Raw genomic sequence first — 22,036 nt, forward strand, 5'->3', positions numbered from 1 at the left:
AATGAAAGTTTACTGTACATTGCAGGGGATCGGAACATGCCGCCCGCTCCCCTGCCTAATAACATCGGATCGGATCTCAGAAGTGAGACCCAGTGCGATCAATCCCTCAGCCCCTGTACTACTACCCCTAACATGGAACAGACTCTGTTCCATGCTGGGGGTAGCAGGATTCACTCCGTTTTGAGGAATTTACCGACAGATCTGAGCTGTCGGCTTTCTGTGAAGCAAAACTCACAGATTTTCCTGTGAGTTTTCTTCACACTCGGAGTGTTTTTTCTCTTTTTGTCGGGTTCACGCCCCTTTTCGAGTAAAACACGCCCATTTTGTAGGTTACAAAAAAATCTCGGAGTGTTTAAGAAAATGTAGGTTGTGCTCCTAAATTTAAGTCGCAGATTTGGTCGCAAGCGGGATGCAACCAAATTTTAGGCGCAATAACCGAGAAAAAGCGTTGGTTATCCTTTAGTAAATGAGGGCCAAACATAGGATAGGTAATTTAACCCTTACCCACCCCGGTTTGCCAGAGGCGGGGTTTATGTTTAAAGTCCCATACAAGTCTATGGGAAATATATGTTACTGCATAACTTCCAAACGGCTGGAGATATTTTGATAATACTTGGTCACATGTTACTTATATGTCCACTTAAAATATAGGATAGTTAATTTAATCCTTAACTACCCCCATTTGTGAGGGTTGGGTTTTTGTTTAAAGTCCCATGCAAATCAATGGGAAATGTATTTTTTCCACATAACTTCTGTACGGCTGGAGATATTTCAATACATGGTACACATATTACGGGTTGGGATAGGAGGACTGGATAGGAGGTCGGGATAGGAGGTCGGGATAGGAGGATGAGATAGGAGGTTGGAATAGATGCACTGGATAGGAGGATGGGAAAGAGGTCGAGATAGGAGGTCAAGATAGGAGGATGGGATAGATGGATTAGATAGGAGGTCGAGATTGGAGGTCGAGATAGGAGGCCGAGATAGGAGGCCGAGATAGGAGGACGGGAAAGGAAAACGGTATAGGAGGTCGGGATAGGAGGTCGAGATAGGAGGTCGGGATAGGAGGACAGGATAGGAGGTTGGGATAGGAGGTCGGCATATGAGGATGGGATATGAGGATGGGATGTGAGGATGGGATATGAGGTTGAGATATGATGACAGGATATGAGGTCGGGATGTGGGGTTGGGATATAACAACAATATATGAGGACTGGATATGAAGTCAAAAGCTTCCTCCTTTGTTTATTTTCCTCCCCAACAAGGATTAGGAAGGAAAAACTGGGCAACGCCGGGTATTCAGCTAGTTCATTTTATAATTCATCTCTAGTACGGGGCATTTGCAATTCATAGAGCAGCCATTCGCTTTTCATTTCTAATCAATCCAATGCCGATGACCGGCGGTAAGTGGATTGGTGACCATGTCTTCCAAGTGTTTTCACTTCTTTTCCTTCTGATTTGTTTCTTTCAAAATGTTAGGAACACTATGCATGAGAAGCTCTGCGGACTGGGAGCGTGCGTGTGTCATCTAAATCTGGATGTTTTGTCATAAACATTTTGATTTTTTAAATTTGTCCTGCAGATGTGTCTCTCCCTAGATATAAAGTTGAAATGAAATGGCTGTGATTGAATATCTAATTATACAACCTCATTTCCTCCCCGCCGGAGCCTCAAAGGCCATTAATTGGAGCTGGCAACTGGGAATGTGTTGATTACCGGGATAGATATTTGGTGCAGGCAGCAACATCCTTCTCTGCATCTGGAGCACAGGAAAACAACCCAAAACCCCACATTATGTTTCCTGCTGCAAACATTGATATAACATTGTGAGGAGATGCTGGAATGTATGTGACAAATCAGTAGAAAAGTCTTCGAAAAAACGTATCTCCCTACTGAAAAAAGTCACTTGAGTCGGCTATGAAACATAGAATGTATTGACCGATAAGAACCATTTGGCCCATCTAGTCTGCCGAATATTTCTAAATACTATTAATAGTATTTTGGGGCGTACTTACAAATAATGGCTGTGGTATGTGTTTTTTTTTTTACTCCTTTTTTTCATGGGTGGCTTTTTAACTCAAAAAGGGACAAGTCGGGCTACAAATTTGGTGCAATTTCAGAAATGACTGATATGTGTGAATTTACCCACCTTTCAGGTGATAGTTCCAGGAAGCTCTTTTTTTAGAGGTGATTCCTTGTGTGTTACTGCAAGGCAGTTTAGTAGCTTCATTCTGAATTTCCTTTATTTTACATCTTTTCATTAGATCACAGGGTTATAAATCTGGGGAAGGGGGCGTGTCCCTCCCTTGTGGTGGTTGCAGGTGATTGGTACGTCTGTTCATGCAGCCTTGTCCATGTCCATATCCATGGGCTGACCCCAAACCCAGTAGTGCAGCGCTGTGGGACTAGGGCTCAGCAAGAACAGTGGTGGTGGAAGAGAAGGGAAGGTAAGTACAGGTTATTTTATCCCTTATGATCTGCTCCCAGGATAACCCCTTTATGTTAAAGGGGTATTCCATTATATTATTATTCTTTTTTTATTTCACTATGCAACAGGGGCTGTACCTGTGTTTGATGGTGGTCTCGCAATTCTTCTGTGATTTTTGCCCCAATGTTTATTTTTAACAGCATACAAAATGAGTGCAGTGCAACCCGAGACATTACATCACTAATAAGGTGTTCAGAGGGAGCCTGTCTGTGCTTTAATGGGTGGAGCGACCACTGGGTGGGAGGTAGATCATTCTGCTGCGAATTGTAGTTTTGCAACAGCTGAAGGCACCCTGGTTAAATAACAGGGGTCTATTTCATGGAAAGGTGTATTTTAATGGGTGGGGTGGCTGATGTGTGGGAGGGAGAAAAGTAACCTTACACTAACAAGCAAGGGATCATGGGACTTGTAGTTTGGCCACAGCCGTATGGTTGAACCGTTTAGCTTCAAGAGAAGTACAAATCCTTCCTTCCCATGTCCATTACTGTCTGGCAGGTGTGTACTAAAATCACCTTATGGTGGATAACCCCTTTAACTCTTTGCTCAAAGCCAAACCTGCGATAAACATAGTTACAATATAAAACAACACAAAACAGTGGAAAAACATAAAGCATATACCGTATATACTCGAGTATAAGCCAAGTTTTTCAGCACGATTTTTTGGTGCTGAAAACACCCCCCTCGGCTTATACTCGAATAAACTCTCCGCCTGTTAATCCCTTCTCAGTGGTCTTCAACCTCCGGACCTCCAGATGTTGCAAAACTACAACTTCGAGCATGGCCGGACAGCCATCGGCTGTCCGGGCATGCTGGGAGTTGTAGTTTTGAAACCTCTGGAGGTCTGCAGGTTGAAGACCACTGCGGCCTTCGTCATCATCCAGCCTGGATAATGACGGGGGTCTGGATGATGACATTGGGGGGATGATGTATTTCCCACCCTAGGCTTATAGTCGAGTCAATAACTTTTCCTAGGTTTTTGGGGTGAAATTAGGGGCCTCGGCTAATATTCGGGTCGGCTTATACTCGAGTATATACGGTACAACACAAGGTATTAGCTGCGCAACACCCAACCAACAGCGAACTCAGTGGGACCCTGTACTGTGATTTTATGATAACAATACCATATTGACAGGTGATACACCGCTAAAAGCAGGGTCTCTCCTTACTCTATGCTGCCTTCTTATAGGGAAATGCAACCCTGGAGACTGATTTCTTTTCTTTCTTTCTTTTTTTTAACTTGAATGAAGTTTATTGAATACATTTGCATTAAGAAATGTTACACATCAAAAAGTTAAGAGAAATTGTAGTACAATATCAAAGTACAGGAATTTTAAAATAATGTATATAAATTGTAGATCACAAGCGTATAGGATGTGGATAGTATCATACATAAAAGTACACAAATATAAAATTATAATGTTAGAATTAAATGGGTACTCCTCAGAGAAACAAAATGTTTTCAAATAAACTGGTGCTAAAAAGTTTGTAAAGTAATTCTATGTAAAAATCTAAAGGCTTCCAGTACTTATCAGCTGCTGTATGCTGCAGAGAAAGTTGTATAGTTCTTCTCTGTCTGACCACAGTGCTCTCTGCTGACACCTCTGTCCATGTCAGGAACTGTCCAGAGCAGGAGAGGCTTGCTATGAAGATTTGCTCCTGCTCTGGACAGTTCATGACGCAGACAGAGATGTCAGCAGAGAGCACTGTGGTCAGACAGAAAAGAACTACACAACTTCCTCTGTAGCATACAGCCGCTGATAAGTACTGGAAGGTTTCAGATTGTTAAATAGAAGTCATTCACAAATCTGTACAACTTTCTTGCACCAGTTGATTTGAGAACTTTTTTTTTCTTTCTTCTGGAGTACCCCTTTAACACAAACTGAATCTCACAGGTATAAGAGACATAAGCGACAGATTCCTTTTAAAGAGAAGTTTGCAATTGCAGCGGTGCAAAGGTCAAACACCTATATTAATACATCTCATGTACATTTATGTTACACATATGACAGAAATACCCTAAAGCAAATAACATTAAAGGGGTATTCCAGGAAAAAACTTTTTTTTTTTTTATATCAACTGGCTCCAGAAAGTTAAACAGATTTGTAAATTACTTCTATTAAAAAATCTTAATCCTTTCAATAATTATCAGCTGCTGAAGCTGAGTTGTTTTTTTCTGTCTGGTGACCCATCACCATAGACTGTACTGTTCGAGGGCAGCACAATTTGAAGAAAAATGTATTATCTAGACAATGCTAAAAGGTATTTAATATATTCATGAGAGTGCTTCCCCTGCCTCCTCCTGTCTTTATTTAGGCATCCTATAGCAAGGGTATCCAACCTGCTGCCCTCCAGCTGTTGCAAAACTACAATTCCCAACATGCCCGGACAGCCAACGGCTGTCCGCGCATGTTGGAAATTGTGGTTTTGCAACAGCTGGAGGACCACAGCTCTAAAGGATTATTGTTACAATGCATTCGGAAAGTCTTCAGACCCCCTTCCCCATCCTTTTGCACTCAATACCCCATAATGACAAAGCAAAAACAGAATGATCGAAATCTCTGCTAATTTATTTAAAGGGGTATTCCAGGAAAAAACTTTATTTTTTATTTTTATATCAACTGGCTCCAGAAAGTTAAGCAGATTTGTAAATGACTTCTATTAAAAATCTTAATCCTTTCAATAATTATCAGCTGCTGAAGTTGAATTGTTCTTTTCTGTCTGGCAACAGTGCTCTCTGCTGACATCTCTGTTTGTCTCGGGAACTGCACAGAGTAGAAGAGGTTTGCTATGGGGATTTGCTTCTAAACTGGGCGGTTCCCGAGACACGTGTCATCAGAGAGCACTTAGACAGAAAAGAACAACTCAACTTCAGCAACTCATAAGTACTGAAAGAATTAAGATTTTTTAATAGAAGTAATTTACAAATCTGTTTAACTTTCTGGAGCCAGTTGATTAAAAAAAAAGTTTTTTCCTGGATAACCCCTTTAAAAAGAAAATAGTAAAATATTGCATAGGGGGGCGCCATGGTGGTGGCAGCATCGCACTATGGGGGTGTTTTTTTCCCCACCGCTGGGAGACTAGTCAGGTTTGTAGGGAAAGCTGTTTTGTGTTTTGCAATCTTATAAAGTATAATATTTATCTGTAATATTTACAGTACTGGGCTTTGCTGAATACATAAAGATGGAGCAAGAGGATAGAGTCACCGCCCAGTTATTGCTCCTACTAAGTTTATGTTGATGCATGTAATGTCTTTATTAGGCTGGGTTCACATCACGTTTTCAGCCATACGGGACCACATACAGCTAAAACCGGGCGCTCTGGTATCCCTGCCGTATGCGGCCTGTATGTAATGTATTTTAATGAGCAGACCGGAGTGAACCGGTCAGCTCATTTTTGCCCCGTATGTGGTTTTCCACCGGACCTAAAACCGTGGTTGGCTCATTGAAATACATGACATACGGGAGCGCCTGGTTTTAGCTCCCCCCCAGCCGTATGCAGTCCTGTATGACTGAAAACACGATGTGAACCCAGCCTAACTCACATAAGGAAGCCAGTGTATAAAGGGAATTTGTGTTTATTTTTGAGTTTTTATCTTTGTACATGTATTCTCACCCATGTGTAGTGCAGGCCATAAAATCAATGGTAGAAAAGAAGGGACTTTGGAGTATATATGCACTGTTCACACTACAGAACTTATTTGAAAAGCACATTTTCAGCAATGTTATCCTAATTTAGTGGCCCCACTGGCTCAGGGGGTGCTCATACTAAGAATGCACAGACCGTCACTGCTTGACATTACTGTACGAGACTATTTAACATCTATAAATAAAGAATGATGAGGCTGACAATACTGTTATATGCTTAAACCTCATGTGGTCTGTCTAAAATGTTATTGGTCAAAATACTCCATTTGGGTCGCAACGTGCAGTGTTTATGTAGTTATGTCAATGTCTTTCCAGACGTCTCTCAGCTTTACAGTCATCCTGAATGGTTTCACCTGGAGTACAACACCAAATTTCCCCTCCAGGTCTGGCAAGGGGTCTCCGTCAGGAACCTGCAGAGTGAACCTCTGTAAGATCCAGGAAAGGAAGAGAAAGATTTCCATCTTGGCCAGGGCTTCTCCAAGGCATACCCGGATTCCAGCACCAAATGGCAGGTAACTGTGGCTTGGGGAGCGCACACGGCGTCCATTTTCATCTAAGAAGCGATCTGTAATAGAAGTCATGGAGTTTAGTGTGATCATAGGAATGGGGATGACTACTGGAACAGTCACCATGACAGCATTGTGGAGGACATGCTTAACATTTTTTAAAGACAGAAAAAAAAAAAGAAGGAAATGGGTTCTGCCCAAGTATTATGACAAATATGGCCAAGGGTGAGGGGAACGGGCTTTACTAGGAACAATAGAGGCTACCAAGCTGCAAAACAGTAAGGGGAGAAATGTAGTAAGTCTGGTGTTTGACATGCTGGTCTTAAAGGGTTACTTAGGAGAAGAAAAAAAGGTTTCATATTAATTGGTGCCAGAAAGTTATAAAGATTCATAAATTACTTCTATGGAAAAAATCTTAATCCTTTTTAGTTCTTGTCAGCTGCTGTATGCTCCAGAGGAAGTTGTGTTGTTCTTTCCAGTCTGACCACAGTGCTCTCTGCTGCCACCTCTGTCCATGTCAGGAACTGTCTGGAGCAGGAGAAATTTGCTTTGGCGATTTGCTCATATTCCTGAAAGTTCCTGACACAGACAGAGGTGTCAGCAGAGAGCACTGTGGTCAGACTGGAAAGAACTTCACAACTCCCTCTGGAGCATACAGCAGCTGATTTTTTGATAATTTACAAATCCCTTTGGAGGGGTTATCCAGGAAAACAAAAACACAGCTAGTTTCTTTCAGAAACAGTTCCACGTCTGTCTCCAGGTTTGGTGTGGTTTTACAACTTTGCTCCATTAACTTCAATGGAACAAAGATGCAGAACCACACTCAACCTGGAGACAGACAGTAGCTCTGTTTTTCTATTCCTGGAAAACTTCTTTAAGCAGGTCCTAGGAAAAAAGTGTGGGAACTAACCCAAGACTTTTACTTAAAGGGGTACTCTGGCCCTAAGACATCTTATCCCCTATCCAAAGGATAGGGGATAAGATGTCTGATCGCGGGGGTCCCACCGCTGGGGACCCCTGCAATCTCTCATGCAGCACCCACCTGTCTCAGCTGCACGAATCGATGATCGTTCCTTGTCTGAATCCTCGCGACCACGGGGTAGGAGTATCGGGATGTCATGACTCCACCCACCTTATGATGTCATGCCCCGCCCCCTCAGTGCAAGCTTATGGGGGGGGGGGGGGTGACGGTCGTGAACTCTACCCTGACATATACAGTCATAGCTGTAAATGCTGGCACCCCTGAAATTTTTCTAGAAAATGAAGTATTTCTCACAGAAAAGGATTGCAGTAACATGTTTTGCTATACACATGTTTATTCCCTTTGTGTGTATTGGAACTAAACCAAAAAAGGGAGGAAAAAAGCAAATTGGACATAATGTCACACCAAACTCCAAAAATGGTCTGGACAAAATAATTGGCACCCTTAACTTAATATTTGGTTCCACACCCTTTGGAAAAAATTACTGAAATCAGTCTCTTCCTATAACCATCAATAAGCTTCTTACACCTCTCAGCCGGAATGTTGGACCACTCTTCCTTTGCAAACTGCTCCAGGTCTCTCTTATTGGAAGGCGCCTGTCACGATGCCGGCTGGCAGGTAGTGGATCCTCTGTGCCAGAGAGGGATTGGCGTGGACCGTGCTAGTGGATCGGTTCTAAGTCACTACTGGTTTTCACCAGAGCCCGCCGCAAAGCGGGATGGTCTTGCTGCGGCGGTAGTGACCAGGTCATATCCACTAGCAACGGCTCAACCTCTCTGACTGCTGAAGATAGGCGCGGTACAAGGGAGTAGACAGAAGCAAGGTCGGACGTAGCAGAAGGTCGGGGCAGGCAGCAAGGATCGTAGTCGGGGGCAACGGCAGGAGGTCTGGAACACAGGCTAGGAACACACAAGGAAACGCTTTCACTGGCACAATGGCAACAAGATCCGGCGAGGGAGTGAAGGGGAAGTGAGGTATAAATAGGGAGTGCACAGGTGAACACACTAATTGGAACCACTGCGCCAATCAGCGGCGCAGTGGCCCTTTAAATCGCAGAGACCCGGCGCGCGCGCGCCCTAGGGAGCGGGGCCGCGCGCGCCGGGACAGGACAGACGGGGAGCGAGTCAGGTACGGGAGCCGGGATGCGCATCGCGAGCGGGCGCTACCCGCATCGCGAATCGCATCCCGGCTGGAGACGGTATCGCAGCGCACCGGGTCAGTGGAGCTGCCCGGAGCGCTGCGGTAGCGAAAGAGAAGCGAGCGCTCCGGGGAGGAGCGGGGACCCGGAGCGCTCGGCGTAACAGTACCCCCCCCCTTGGGTCTCCCCCTCTTCTTAGAGCCTGAGAACCTGAGGAGCAGACTTTTGTCTAGGATGTTGTCCTCAGGTTCCCAGGATCTCTCTTCAGGTCCACAGCCCTCCCAATCCACCAAAAAGAACCTTTTTCCTCTGACCGTCTTGGAGGCCAGTATCTCTTTCACTGAGAAGACGTCAGAAGAACCGGAGACAGGAGTGGGAGAAACTAACTTGGGAGAGAAACGGTTGATGATGAGTGGTTTAAGAAGAGAGACATGAAAGGCATTAGGAATACGGAGAGAAGGAGGAAGAAGAAGTTTGTAAGAGACAGGATTAATTTGGCACAAGACTTTGAAAGGACCAAGATAGCGTGGACCCAGTTTGTAACTGGGGACACGAAAGCGGACATATTTAGCGGAGAGCCATACCTTGTCTCCGGGAGCAAAAATGGGGGGAGCTCTTCTTTTCTTATCGGCAAACTTTTTCATGCGAGATGAAGCCTGTAAAAGAGAATCTTGGGTCTCTTTCCATATGGTGGAAAGATCACGAGTCACTTCATCTACAGCGGGCAAACCAGAGGGCAAGGGAGTAGGGAGGGGGGGAAGAGGGTGACGGCCGTACACCACGAAAAATGGGGATTTGGAGGAAGATTCAGAGACTCTAAAGTTATACGAGAATTCGGCCCATGGTAGAAGATCTGCCCAATCATCCTGGCGGGAGGAAACAAAATGTCGTAAATAATCACCCAAGACCTGGTTAATTCTTTCTACTTGTCCATTGGATTGAGGATGATATGCAGAAGAAAAGTTTAATTTAATCTTGAGTTGTTTACAGAGAGCCCTCCAGAATTTTGACACGAATTGGACGCCTCTATCCGAGACTATGTGTGTGGGCAACCCGTGAAGACGAAAAATGTGTACAAAAAATTGTTTAGCCAACTGAGGCGCTGAAGGAAGACCAGGAAGAGGGATGAAATGTGCCATCTTGGAGAATCGATCAACGACCACCCAAACAACAGTGCTGCCACGGGATGGGGGTAGGTCTGTAATAAAATCCATACCAATCAGAGACCAAGGCTGTTCGGGGACAGGCAGAGGATGAAGAAAACCAGCGGGCTTCTGGCGAGGAGTCTTATCCCGGGCACAGACAGTGCAGGCTCGCACAAAGTCCACGACATCCGTCTCCAGAGTCGGCCACCAATAGAAGCGAGAGATGAGTTGCACAGATTTCTTGATGCTTGCATGACCTGCGAGATGGGAGGAGTGACCCCATTTGAGGATTCCGAGGCGTTGGCGTGGAGAGACGAAGGTCTTTCCTGGAGGAGTTTGCCTGATGGAGGCTGGAGAAGTGGAAATCAGGCAGTCAGGAGGAATGATGTGTTGCGGAGAGAGTTCAACTTCCGAGGCATCCGAGGAACGAGAGAGAGCATCGGCCCTAATGTTCTTATCGGCAGGCCGAAAGTGAATTTCAAAATTAAATCGGGCAAAGAACAGAGACCACCTGGCCTGGCGAGGATTCAGCCGTTGGGCAGACTGGAGATAGGAGAGGTTCTTGTGATCGGTGTAAATAATAACTGGAAATCTTGATCCCTCCAGCAGATGCCTCCATTCCTCAAGTGCTAATTTAATGGCTAGAAGCTCTCGATCCCCGATGGAGTAGTTCCTCTCCGCCGGAGAGAAGGTCCTAGAAAAAAAACCACAAGTAACAGCATGCCCGGAAGAATTTTTTTTGTAGAAGGACCGCTCCAGCTCCTACAGAGGAGGCATCAACCTCCAATAGGAAGGGTTTAGATGGGTCAGGTCTGGAGAGCACGGGAGCCGAAGAAAAGGCAGACTTGAGCCGTTTAAAGGCGTCTTCCGCTTGAGGAGGCCAAGACTTGGGATTGGCATTTTTTTTTGGTTAAAGCCACGATAGGGGCCACAACGGTAGAAAAATGTGGAATAAATTGCCTGTAATAATTGGCGAACCCCAAAAAACGTTGGATAGCACGGAGTCCGGAGGGGCGTGGCCAATCTAAGACGGCAGAGAGTTTGTCTGGATCCATTTGTAGTCCCTGGCCAGAGACCAAGTATCCTAGGAAAGGAAGAGATTGGCATTCAAACAGACATTTCTCTATCTTGGCATAAAGTTGATTGTCACGAAGTCTCTGAAGAACCATACGGACATGCTGGCGGTGTTCTTCTAGATTGGCAGAAAAAATCAGGATATCGTCCAGATATACAACAACACAGGAGTATAAGAGATCACGAAAAATTTCATTAACAAAGTCTTGGAAGACGGCAGGGGCGTTGCACAGGCCAAAGGGCATGACCAGATACTCAAAGTGTCCATCTCTAGTGTTAAATGCCGTTTTCCATTCATCCCCCTCTCTGATGCGGATGAGATTATAAGCACCTCTTAAGTCCAGTTTGGTAAAGATGTGGGCACCTTGGAGGCGATCAAAGAGTTCAGAGATGAGGGGTAGGGGGTAGCGGTTCTTTACCGTGATTTTATTAAGACCGCGGTAGTCAATGCAAGGACGTAGAGAGCCATCTTTTTTGGACACAAAGAAAAATCCGGCTCCGGCAGGAGAGGAGGATTTACGGATAAAGCCTTTTTTTAAATTTTCCTGGATGTACTCCGACATAGCAAGAGTCTCTGGGGCGGACAGAGGATAGATTCTGCCCCGGGGTGGAGTAGTGCCCGGGAGGAGGTCAATAGGACAATCATAAGGCCTGTGAGGAATTAGAGTCTCAGCTTGTTTTTTGCAAAAAACATCCGCAAAGTCCATATAGGCCTTAGGGAGACCGGTTACAGGGGGAACCACAGAGTCACGGCAAGGGGTACTGGGAACCGGTTTTAGGCAGTCCTTGAAACAAGAGGGCCCCCAACTCTTGATCTCCCCAGTGGACCAATCCAGGGTTGGGGAATGGAGTTGAAGCCAGGGTAGTCCAAGGAGGATTTCGGAAGTGCAATTGGGGAGGACCAAAAATTCAATCTTCTCGTGATGAGGTCCGATGCACATTAGAAGGGGCTCCGTACAGAAACGTATGGTACAGTCCAATCTTTCATTGTTTACACAATTGATGTAGAGGGGTCTGGCGAGACTGGTCACTGGGATGTTGAACCTGTTGACGAGAGAGGCCAAAATAAAATTTCCTGCAGATCCGGAATCCAAGAAGGCCATAGTAGAGAAGGAGAAGGCAGAGGCAGATATCCGCACAGGCACAGTAAGACGTGGAGAAGCAGAGTAGACATCAAGGACTGTCTCACCTTTGTGCGGAGTCAGCGTACGTCTTTCCAGGCGGGGAGGACGGATAGGACAATCCTTCAGGAAGTGTTCGGTACTGGCACAGTACAGGCAGAGATTCTCCATGCGGCGTCGTGTCCTCTCTTGAGGTGTCAGGCGAGACGGTAGTGACCAGGTCGTATCCACTAGCAACGGCTCAACCTCTCTGACTGCTGAAGATAGGCGCGGTACAAGGGAGTAGACAGAAGCAAGGTCGGACGTAGCAGAAGGTCGGGGCAGGCAGCAAGGATCGTAGTCGGGGGCAACGGCAGGAGGTCTGGAACACAGGCTAGGAACACACAAGGAAACGCTTTCACTGGCACAATGGCAACAAGATCCGGCGAGGGAGTGAAGGGGAAGTGAGGTATAAATAGGGAGTGCACAGGTGAACACACTAATTGGAACCACTGCGCCAATCAGCGGCGCAGTGGCCCTTTAAATCGCAGAGACCCGGCGCGCGCGCGCCCTAGGGAGCGGGGCCGCGCGCGCCGGGACAGGACAGACGGGGAGCGAGTCAGGTATGGGAGCCGGGATGCGCATCACGAGCGGGCGCTACCCGCATCGCGAATCGCATCCCGGCTGGAGACGGTATCGCAGCGCACCGGGACAGTGGAGCTGCCCGGAGCGCTGTGGTAGCGAGAGAGAAGCGAGCGCTCCGGGGAGGAGCGGGGACCCGGAGCGCTCGGCGTAACAGCGCCTTTTCCCAACAGCAATTTTAAGATCTAACCACAGGTGTTCAATGGGATTTAGATCTGGACTCATTGCTGCCACTTCAGAACTCTCCAGCACTTTGCTGCCATACATTTCTGGGTGATTTTTGACTTATGTTTGGGGTCATTGTCCTGCTGTAAGACCCAAGATCTCGGACGCAAACCCAACTTTCTGACACTGGGCTGTACAGTGCGACCCAAAATCCGTTGGTAATCCTCAAATTTCATGATGCCTTGCACACATTAAAGGCACCCAGTGCCAGAGACAGCAAAACATGGACCCCAGCGATCAGACATCTTTTCCCCTATCCTTTTGACAGAGGATAAGATGTTTGGGGGGGGGGGGAGTACCCCTTTAATGATAATAAAAATAATGGATGTAAGGGCATTTTGGTTGCAGTAATTTTATAGCAGGGGGCTGGGGAAACATTTCATTTTTGGACACAGACAGCACTGAGGAGAAGTGGCCAGCACCATGGAGGGAAGAACCAGAGCCTTCCTAGTGCTCCCTGCTCTACAGCCGGCCCCATCCTTAGTGGGCAGAAGAGCATCAGGCGGCAGCAATCATCTGCAGGAACTGGAGAGGTTTGTGCCGGGCCCAAGCACATGGGGCAGCCGGGCCTTGTCATTGTGGGCAGGGAATGTGAGTGGTACCTACCCACATATCTACTTGATACCTGGCTATCTACCTAGCTGTCTACCTAGTTAACTAACAATCTAACTAGAAAGCTACTTACCTGGCGACCTACCTATGTCATACTGTGTATGGTACTGACTGCATGCAGGGGTCACATGTCTGTGTCAAGAGGGACCAGAAGATAAAAACTAGTTGAAGACCCCAGAAAAGTTTGACCGGGAAAGACGGGTGATTGGTAAGGTGAGTTCTACTTCATTTTACAACACTTGGCAGATTTTTAACAATAGTGGCTAACCCCTTTATGGTCTATTCACACGTACAGTATTCTGCGTAGATTTGATGCACAAGATTGTTTGCTTCAGATTTCAATGTAAACTAAATGACTGAACACAGCTTCAAATCCTGCGCATCAAATCTGCACTTAAAGTCTGTAGTTGAACTGCACTACACTGCACCTTTTGTTCATCTATGGTGGTGTCAGGCCCCATTAAAAGTTCTTCCAGCTTCAGAAACCATTGTGGTGTCCCGGTACGGTATCCTATACGCTACCTGTATAGAGGTCCCCATAGCCATAGTCCCTAGGACGTCGGGGTCCCTCTTGTCTAGTCTTCCCATTGTCACCTCTCACTTAGTCAGTAGATCTATAGTAATTCTATTTGATATTTATATAGCTATAGATATAGAAACTGTATATATTTGGTTATTTACCTGTACGGAGCCTAGCAGAACCTGCGGGTCATGTGATCAGGTAGAAACTCTATGGTTTTGCTTACGGACCTTTGAAGGTCCCCGTGACGTGTTCACCCACCATGCCTTGTAACTGTGAGTGACAGCTGACACGGACCAATCCAAAACGGCCCTGCCCATATAAGGGAGCGGCAGCCATTAATCGCCCTCTTGTTCCTGCGCTGCTGATGAGGACGGATCTGCGCAGCTGTCATCAGTAGTAACCAGGCCTAAGCCTTGCGGCAACGGTCATCTCTAAAAACTGTGAGTTACTTCAATCCCTATTACCTCAGCAAGATCACCAGACCTAAATATTCCCCTAAATCCAGACGGATCTCTGCAAAAATCCTAAATCTAATAACTCTTTGGATAAGTCAGTGGTCATCAGCATCTGTCAATCACTGCTGTGCTATATAGATACTGTAATACTAAGACTGTTGCTGTTAATTGGATGTACCGCAAGTACTTCAGTAAAGTTTATGCAAGTTCATCTCCATTGTGGACCTTCATTCATTTAAGCACGCACTATCGTTTCTGGGAAGGGTGGCGATAGGCCGAAGATTTACCTCAGCGTATTAACCCTCACTCTGGCGTCACGAGTGACAGGGGTTAAATTAACCCCTTATATTCTGAAGCAACACCCCAACTATACTATACCCCCCAAGGGCTACCACACCATCATATCTCAGGAAAAAACTAGGTAAATGTCTATGGCCAGCTAAAAACATCTATATTCAGGATACAACCTCCACCAACATAGGGATTTAGAAGTAAAGCTGTATCATGGGAGGCCTTTACCTTGTATGTCTCTTAATACTCAGAAATACCCAGAACTTATGGTAGGCTAGAAATCCCAGTTGATACAACTAAGGCACTGGAGACCGGTGATACAAACTAGGTTAAAGAGGCCATCACAAGAAAGGATCGGTAAGGCTTCAGACAGGACACCGGCTCCGCGAGGCGCAGGATAAACTCAAGGAAAGACCAGGTAAAATCCAATAGGTAGTTTATTCCCAGAATGCAACAAGTGTCACTGCAATTCCGCAGCTTCTTCTGCCTGATGAAGCTGCGGAATTGCAGTGAAATGCTTTGCAATCTGGGAATAAACTACTTATTGGATTGTACCTGGTCTTTCCTTGAGTTTATCCTGCACCTCGTGCACCTCGTCCTGTCTGAAGCCTTACCGATCCTCGTTGTTACAATAGCCGGAGGGGGATCTTGATTTCTATATGCTTTTGCCATTGTTGTATACAGTGACCCCTCGACCTACGATGGCCCCGACATACGATCATTTCAACATGCGATGGCCTCAACATACGATACATGCGAGGCAGCATCAACATACGATGCTTTTGTATGTCGGGGCCATCGCATAAACGGCTATCCGGCAGCGCTGACTGCTTCAGCTGCTGCCGGATAGCCCTTTACGGTGCCCCGTGTGGTCCGCTGACAATCACTTACCTGTCCTCAGGGCTCCGGCGTGTCCTCTTCGGGATCCCCTGCATCGTCGGCGCTCTCCATCGTCGTCATCACATCGCTGCGCACGCCGTCCCGTCATCCAATAGGAGCGGCATGCGTAACGACGTGATGGCGGCGACGGAGAGCGCGGATGCCGGGGAAGCAGAGGCCTTACCGGAGCGTCGGGGACACCTCGGAGACGCGGCGACAGCAATGGACGGCGACATCCCGGGCAGTGGTGATTGTCCGGAGCGGCGGGGACAGGTGAGTACAACTTTCTCTCACAGTAGTCTACAACCTGCGGACCTCCAGATGTTGCAAAACTACAACACCCAGCATTCCCGGACAGCCAACGGCTGTCCGGGCATGCTGGGTGTTGTAGTTTTGCAACATCTGGAGGTCCGCAGGTTGTAGACCACTGTCCTATACTTTACATTGCACGGATCCCTCAACATACGATGTTTTCAACAAACGATGGTCCGTTTGGAACGGATTACCATCGTATGTTGAGGGACCACTGTATGTTGTTACACAACTCGTTGGGTTTAGCGGCTTTCATGCCTTCCTTTTATATTGTGCTTTATCTCTTTTAATACACCATGGAAAGCACTCACATTTACTTTCAGATCACAAGAATGTACACATTGCCTTTATGAGCACACGTTTGCCGGCTCCCACTTCGGGGTCGACCTTTAACCCAGCAGTCTGAGGATGTCTCCCAGTTTTATGGTTGTAGCTCACCACTTTAAGCTATACTGTTTCAGAATGCTAAAAACTAAGCACTTAGCATAGACACTGATGAACTGATAATGTTCTGTATTTAATTAAGACTGTCATAAAGACATGGATAATGAGGCTGATATAACTGATAGGAGAGGATTACTACTTGTAATGTGTGTATCTATGGCTACACAGCCACCATTACCCATTGATTTTTCCTGATATTCATATCAGATTTTATCTGACTGGTTACAATTGTTTCCTCTGCAGATGGTCTTTCATGTGAACTCATATTATAATGTGGTAGCCCTTGGGGGGTGTATAGTAGTGGGGATGTTGTTTCGGTATATGAGGGGTTAATATTAACCCGATAGTTCGTGACGCCAGGCTGAGGGCTGGTATGCTGAGGTAATTCTCCGGCCTATCGCCGCCCTTCCCAGTAACGATAGGTGCATGAAATGACTGAAGGTCCACAAGGAAGTTGAACTTGAACTTCAATAACTTTACTTAAGCGCTTGAGGTAAATCCAATGCACAGTGACAGTCTTATATAAACAGTCTCTATATTGCTCAGTGACTGACAGTTGTTGCGGACCTTGATTAATTTTACAAGTCTCTGAATTTAGGGTAATTATTGCAGATCCGTCCGGATTTAGGGGATAGATAAGGTCCGGTGATCCTGCAGAGTGCTTGGGATTGATTACACTCACGATTTTGAATAGATTCAGCCGTTGCCACAAGGCTCAGGCCTAACTCACTGCGATAATAGCTGCGCTGCAGATCCTTCTCGTTTGCCAGCCCAGGAACAAGAGAGAGAACAATGGCCGCCGCTCCCTTATATGGGCAGGGGGCGGGTGAATCTGATTGGTCCGAATACCTGTCATTCACTGTTACACAGTATGATGGGATTGCATACGTCATAAGGACCTCCAAAGGTCCTAAAGCAGAAATACCATAGAGTTCACCTAGTCATGTGACCCACAGGTCCTGGTACACTACCCGCAGGTAATTAACCATTTATTTACATGTATATCACTATATTTACATAAACCTTGAGTAAACTACTGATTTACTATATGGAATAGAGGTGACAAGGGCAGACTATATAATGTGGACCGCTACGTTCTAGGGACTCTGGCTATGGGGACCCACAGACATATAGGTACCGCATAGAATGCGGTACCGGGACACCGCAATAAATAAAAAAAATCTCATACTGAAATAAATGGGTGTTCACAAAGATTCCAAAAATTCTCCACAAACCTGGATTAAAGTCTCCAGGGTTCACCCATTCCTTCTCGTCATGATGCAGGGACCACAGGTTTACCACCACTCGGGCTTCTTTAGGAATGGTGTATTCTCCAATGCTATGAAACAAAGGAAAACATTAATGGAACGCACGATACAATAAAGTAAGTATACACTCAATGGCCCTTTATTAGAGACACCTTCCCTTTCTTGTCTGAAGCTTCTGAAGGCAACATTTTTGCAGGAAATTCTGCAGGAAAATTCTACATTAAAGGAGTAAGGGATAAGATGTATGATCGCAGGGGTCCCGCAGCTGGGGATCCGCACGATCTCAGTGCAGACCCAGGCATTCTGTGCCAGGCGCTGCTTCCGAGACGGGGACGTGATGTCACACCCCCTAGTGACGTCATGCCATGCCCCCTCCATTCATGTCTATGGGAGGGGGCATGACGCCCCCTCCCATAGACATGAATGGAGGGGGCATGACGCAGAAATTAATTCCCCATTCACTTCATTGGAATTCATCCAGCTGAACTTCTGCAGCAGAAATTCTGCTATAGGAACAGGACAGCAGAATCTCATTAAAGTGAATTGCCTATAAATTCATTCAGAATTCTATGTAGAATTCCGTGCAGAAATTCTGGCATGTGAACCCAGTCTTAGGGCTCATTCACACAAGTGGATTTTCTGCTGCAGATCTGCTTCAGATTTGCTTCAGCAGATTTTGCTGCCCATTGACTTTAATGGGCAGAAAAATCTGCTGAAGCAAATCTGCAGCAGATCTGTAGCAGAAAATCCACTCGTGTGAAGGAGCCCTTAGGGTAAGTTCACACCTGCGTATTTTTGCTGAAGATCTACTGCAGATTTGCTGCTGCAGACTTTCCAGTCCATTGACTTTAATGGGCAGTTAAATCTCCTAAAGCAAATCCACAGCAGATCTGCAACAGAAAATACACACGTGTGAACGCAGCCTTACACTTGAGACCCCCTATACAGAACAAAGATCAAGTGAGCGAGTGTTTGTGGATCACTTTCAGTGTTCAGTATAACAGCAATAACAATATGGTAAATGAAGTCATCTGAGTGACTTTGTATGAGGCTTGGTCACTGGAGAAAGACCAGCCAGGGCCAGGGTTTAATGGAGAACGCCGGAATAGGAAAATTGTCCCCCATACTGCCGGCAGTAAAAAAATAAACAGGTACATACCTTCCTTCGTGCAGGTGCAGGAACAACTGGTGCAGGAACAACGTTTACCCAGTGGGTAGTAAAAGACATGTATTGTCCCTGACTGTAGTTACAGCTCCACAAGTCGGTGCTGCCGTGCACTATTGAACACACCGACAGGCTGAAGGACTGGCCCACCTTCTCTTGTACAAACTTATGCAGGGCTGGTACTGCCTTCTTCGCAAAGAAATGACGGCTTGGGACTCTCCACCTCGGCTCGGCACAAGCCATCAATTCCCTGAAAGCTGCAGAGTCCACCAGTTGGAAAGGGAGGGACTGCAACACCAGCAACTTGGACAGGAGCACATTCAACTTCTGCGCCGTTGGATGAGTGGGCGCATACTGTTGTCTCTTGGACATGGCTTCGCCTATCGATTGTTGGCGGAATGGCTGACTAAGAGCGGAGGAAGCAGGATCGCAAGAAGGAGGGTTTGACACAATGCTCCCTTCGGCTGAGGTGGTGGAGCCTTGGCTGGATGACTGAGGGAGCGGATGGCCACTGGGTGATGCGGCAGGCTGGACCACTAGATCGGAGCCACGGTTATCCCAGGCCGCTTTATGGTGGGGAATCATGTGTTGACGCAGGGCCGTGGTGCCGAGATTGGGACCCTGGCCACGCTTCACTTTCTGCCAACAGATTTTGCATGTGACTACGCTAAGGTCCTCCAGATTCTTTATGAAGAACTGCCACACCGCAGAGTAGCTGATTTTCCCACCCGCAGTCCGCACTATTTGACTGCTATTGGCGCCGTCTCCAGGAACCCCTGTTCCACTACCTCCCAGAATGGTAGCTTGCCGCGAAGCAGGTGGTCTCCCCCTGGCACGTTTGGCTCCTGAATTTCCACTACTGCCACCACCACGCTGATTGCCAACCGTGCTACAGCCTTGCTGCCTCATAGACAAAGAGCAAATCTCTTCTCCTGATGGTGATGAAGCCCCGGCTTCTGCACCCGGCTCCCAATTGCGATCGGTTTCATCATCATCAAAAGATGTGTGCACGTCACTGATGTCCTCCTCGTGTTCCACAACAGTGTCTGCCTCAGGATCCTGAACAATTGAAACACCGCCTCCCACGTCACTCTCCGCATCACTACTTGGCCGCCTTGCGGAGCAAGCGACGCATGTCTCCTCACATTCTTGGCTGCCCATTAGCTGCTGACTGTCCTCTATTACATCGTCCTCACTAAATAGTGGAGCTGAACCCAAAGCATGAGATACTTCTTTGGGAGAGGGAACAGCATAGGACAAAGGCAATGGGATTACGGGGACTGCTCCCGGGCCATGCCAACTGAGGGTTATGTCTGAGGAACCCACCGACTCTTGACTGGGGTTGTCAGATGTCGCTTGTGATGATGGGGATGAGTGTGCAAACCAATTGACGAGGAGAGATGGGTCGACGACACGACCACTCGATGTTAACGGGAGCTCAGGCCTATTGTTGCGACTCCTGCTGCCACTCGCCCCAAGTCTGCTGCCAACTCTGCCTGACGAATGTAGGCCTCTGCCCCTTCTCTGTGCACGTCCTGGCACTTCCCTGCCTGACATACTTAGTGCGTTTATGAGGGTATAGAACAGCAGCAGGCTATTACTTATGGCTGTCCTTTCAAAGTATATAGGCCCTAGACAGAATAACACTTACTAAATAGTACACTCCTTTGTTCTATGTATGCCCTTTGCAATGATGAGCGCACTGTTAAGCGTATTTCTACGCAGAAAAAAACGCTTTTTTTTTTTTTTTAATACACCAGCCTGTGTATACTAATGTGTGGAATAACACTGAATTTAGCACAGAGACAGAAAAAAAGGTAGTATATGGTACGCTATTTGCTTGTATGTAGGCCCTTTGCAATCATAAGGCCACTGTTAAGCGTATTTCTACTCAGGAAAACTTTTTTTTTCTTTAATACACCGGCAGGTATATAACGTGTGGTATAACACTCAATTTAGCACAGAGACAGAAAAAAGGTAGTATATGGTACGCTACTTGCTTGTATTTAGGCCCTTTGCAATGATAAGGCCACTGTTAAGCGTATTTCTACTCAGGAAAACCTTTTTTTTTTTTCTTTCATACACCGGCAGGTGTATAACGTGTGGTATAACACTGAATTTAGCACAGAGACAGAGTAACAGGTGAAAAATGGTAAAAAGGCACTAAAGTCCACACTAATATGACTTATTTCTGAACAGCAGCAGGACCCAACTGGGCAGCACCACAGAATTTTTTATTTTACATGGATTAAACCCTAAATTGCACTCTGTCACACAATTGTGAGAATCAGATTTGTGGAGCAACAGAAAAAACTCAATTGGGCTGAAAAAAGAGGAGATTAGATGCTCCATACAGGTAAAACAGCTGTGAGATCTATGACGCAGGTGACTGCTATGCAGCACCTCTCTGCCTGCTATATTGAGTAAGGAGAATGCAAGGTTTTTCTAGAATCGTTCTCGGTCAGAACTGCAGCAACACTGTGCCTTGTATCTTTCCCTAATGCTGATGTCACCGCTACTCGTAGCGGTCGGATGCTGTATAACGCCGTTGTATGCGATCAGCACAAGAACGTGCAGTCACCTCCTTTCCCTATCTCATGCATAGGAGATATGACCAGAGGGAAGATGGCCGCCGATTATATAGGGCTGTTACATCACAGGGGTCAGGAACACTGATAGGCTGCATCTCACATGTGATTCAGGGTCAGCCCACCTACCATGATTCTCGCGCCAGCTTCCCGCCCTCCCATGGTGCCCTTCCCCATGTACTGACATATGGAGCCGCCATCTTATGTCTAAAACAGCCTAGAACGCAGGAAAATGGAGTTTAATAAAGCGATTCGTGCGATCGAATTGCGGCGAAGTTCGTATTCGATCAGAATCTAATTTTTCCTGAAATTCGTAATGAATTTGGGTTCGTCAGATTCGATTTGCTCATCTCTAGTTGTATCCAGTGTCGGACAGCTGCTGCCAAGGCTAATAAAATGATGGGGTGCATCAATAGGGGCATAGATGCCCACGACAAGGAAATAATTCTACTAATGTACAAATCACTAGTCAGACCACACATAGAATACTGAGTACAGTACTGGGCACCAGCGTGCAAGAAAGATATAGTGGAGCTGGAGAGGGTTCAAAGACGG

At 46.4% G+C, this 22,036-nt stretch overlaps 1 protein-coding gene across 1 annotated transcript in view; it reads right to left on the bottom strand.

Moving 5' to 3' along the window:
- Nucleotides 1-3,701: 3,701 nt before the first annotated feature.
- The window catches only part of LOC130281905 (steroid 17-alpha-hydroxylase/17,20 lyase), a 48,500-nt gene continuing 30,165 nt past the window's right edge, over nucleotides 3,702-22,036 (bottom strand). The window contains exons 7-8 of the mRNA XM_056529645.1: nucleotides 17,696-17,799; nucleotides 3,702-6,697 (exon numbers count right to left, since the gene is read on the bottom strand). Coding sequence (XP_056385620.1) covers nucleotides 6,420-6,697; nucleotides 17,696-17,799 — 382 coding nt within the window. The 3' untranslated portion in view covers nucleotides 3,702-6,419. The remainder of the gene's footprint in view (nucleotides 6,698-17,695; nucleotides 17,800-22,036) is intronic.

This window comes from Hyla sarda, chromosome 7 (genome assembly GCF_029499605.1).
Source record: "Hyla sarda isolate aHylSar1 chromosome 7, aHylSar1.hap1, whole genome shotgun sequence".
NCBI classification, from domain to species: Eukaryota; Metazoa; Chordata; class Amphibia; order Anura; family Hylidae; genus Hyla; species Hyla sarda.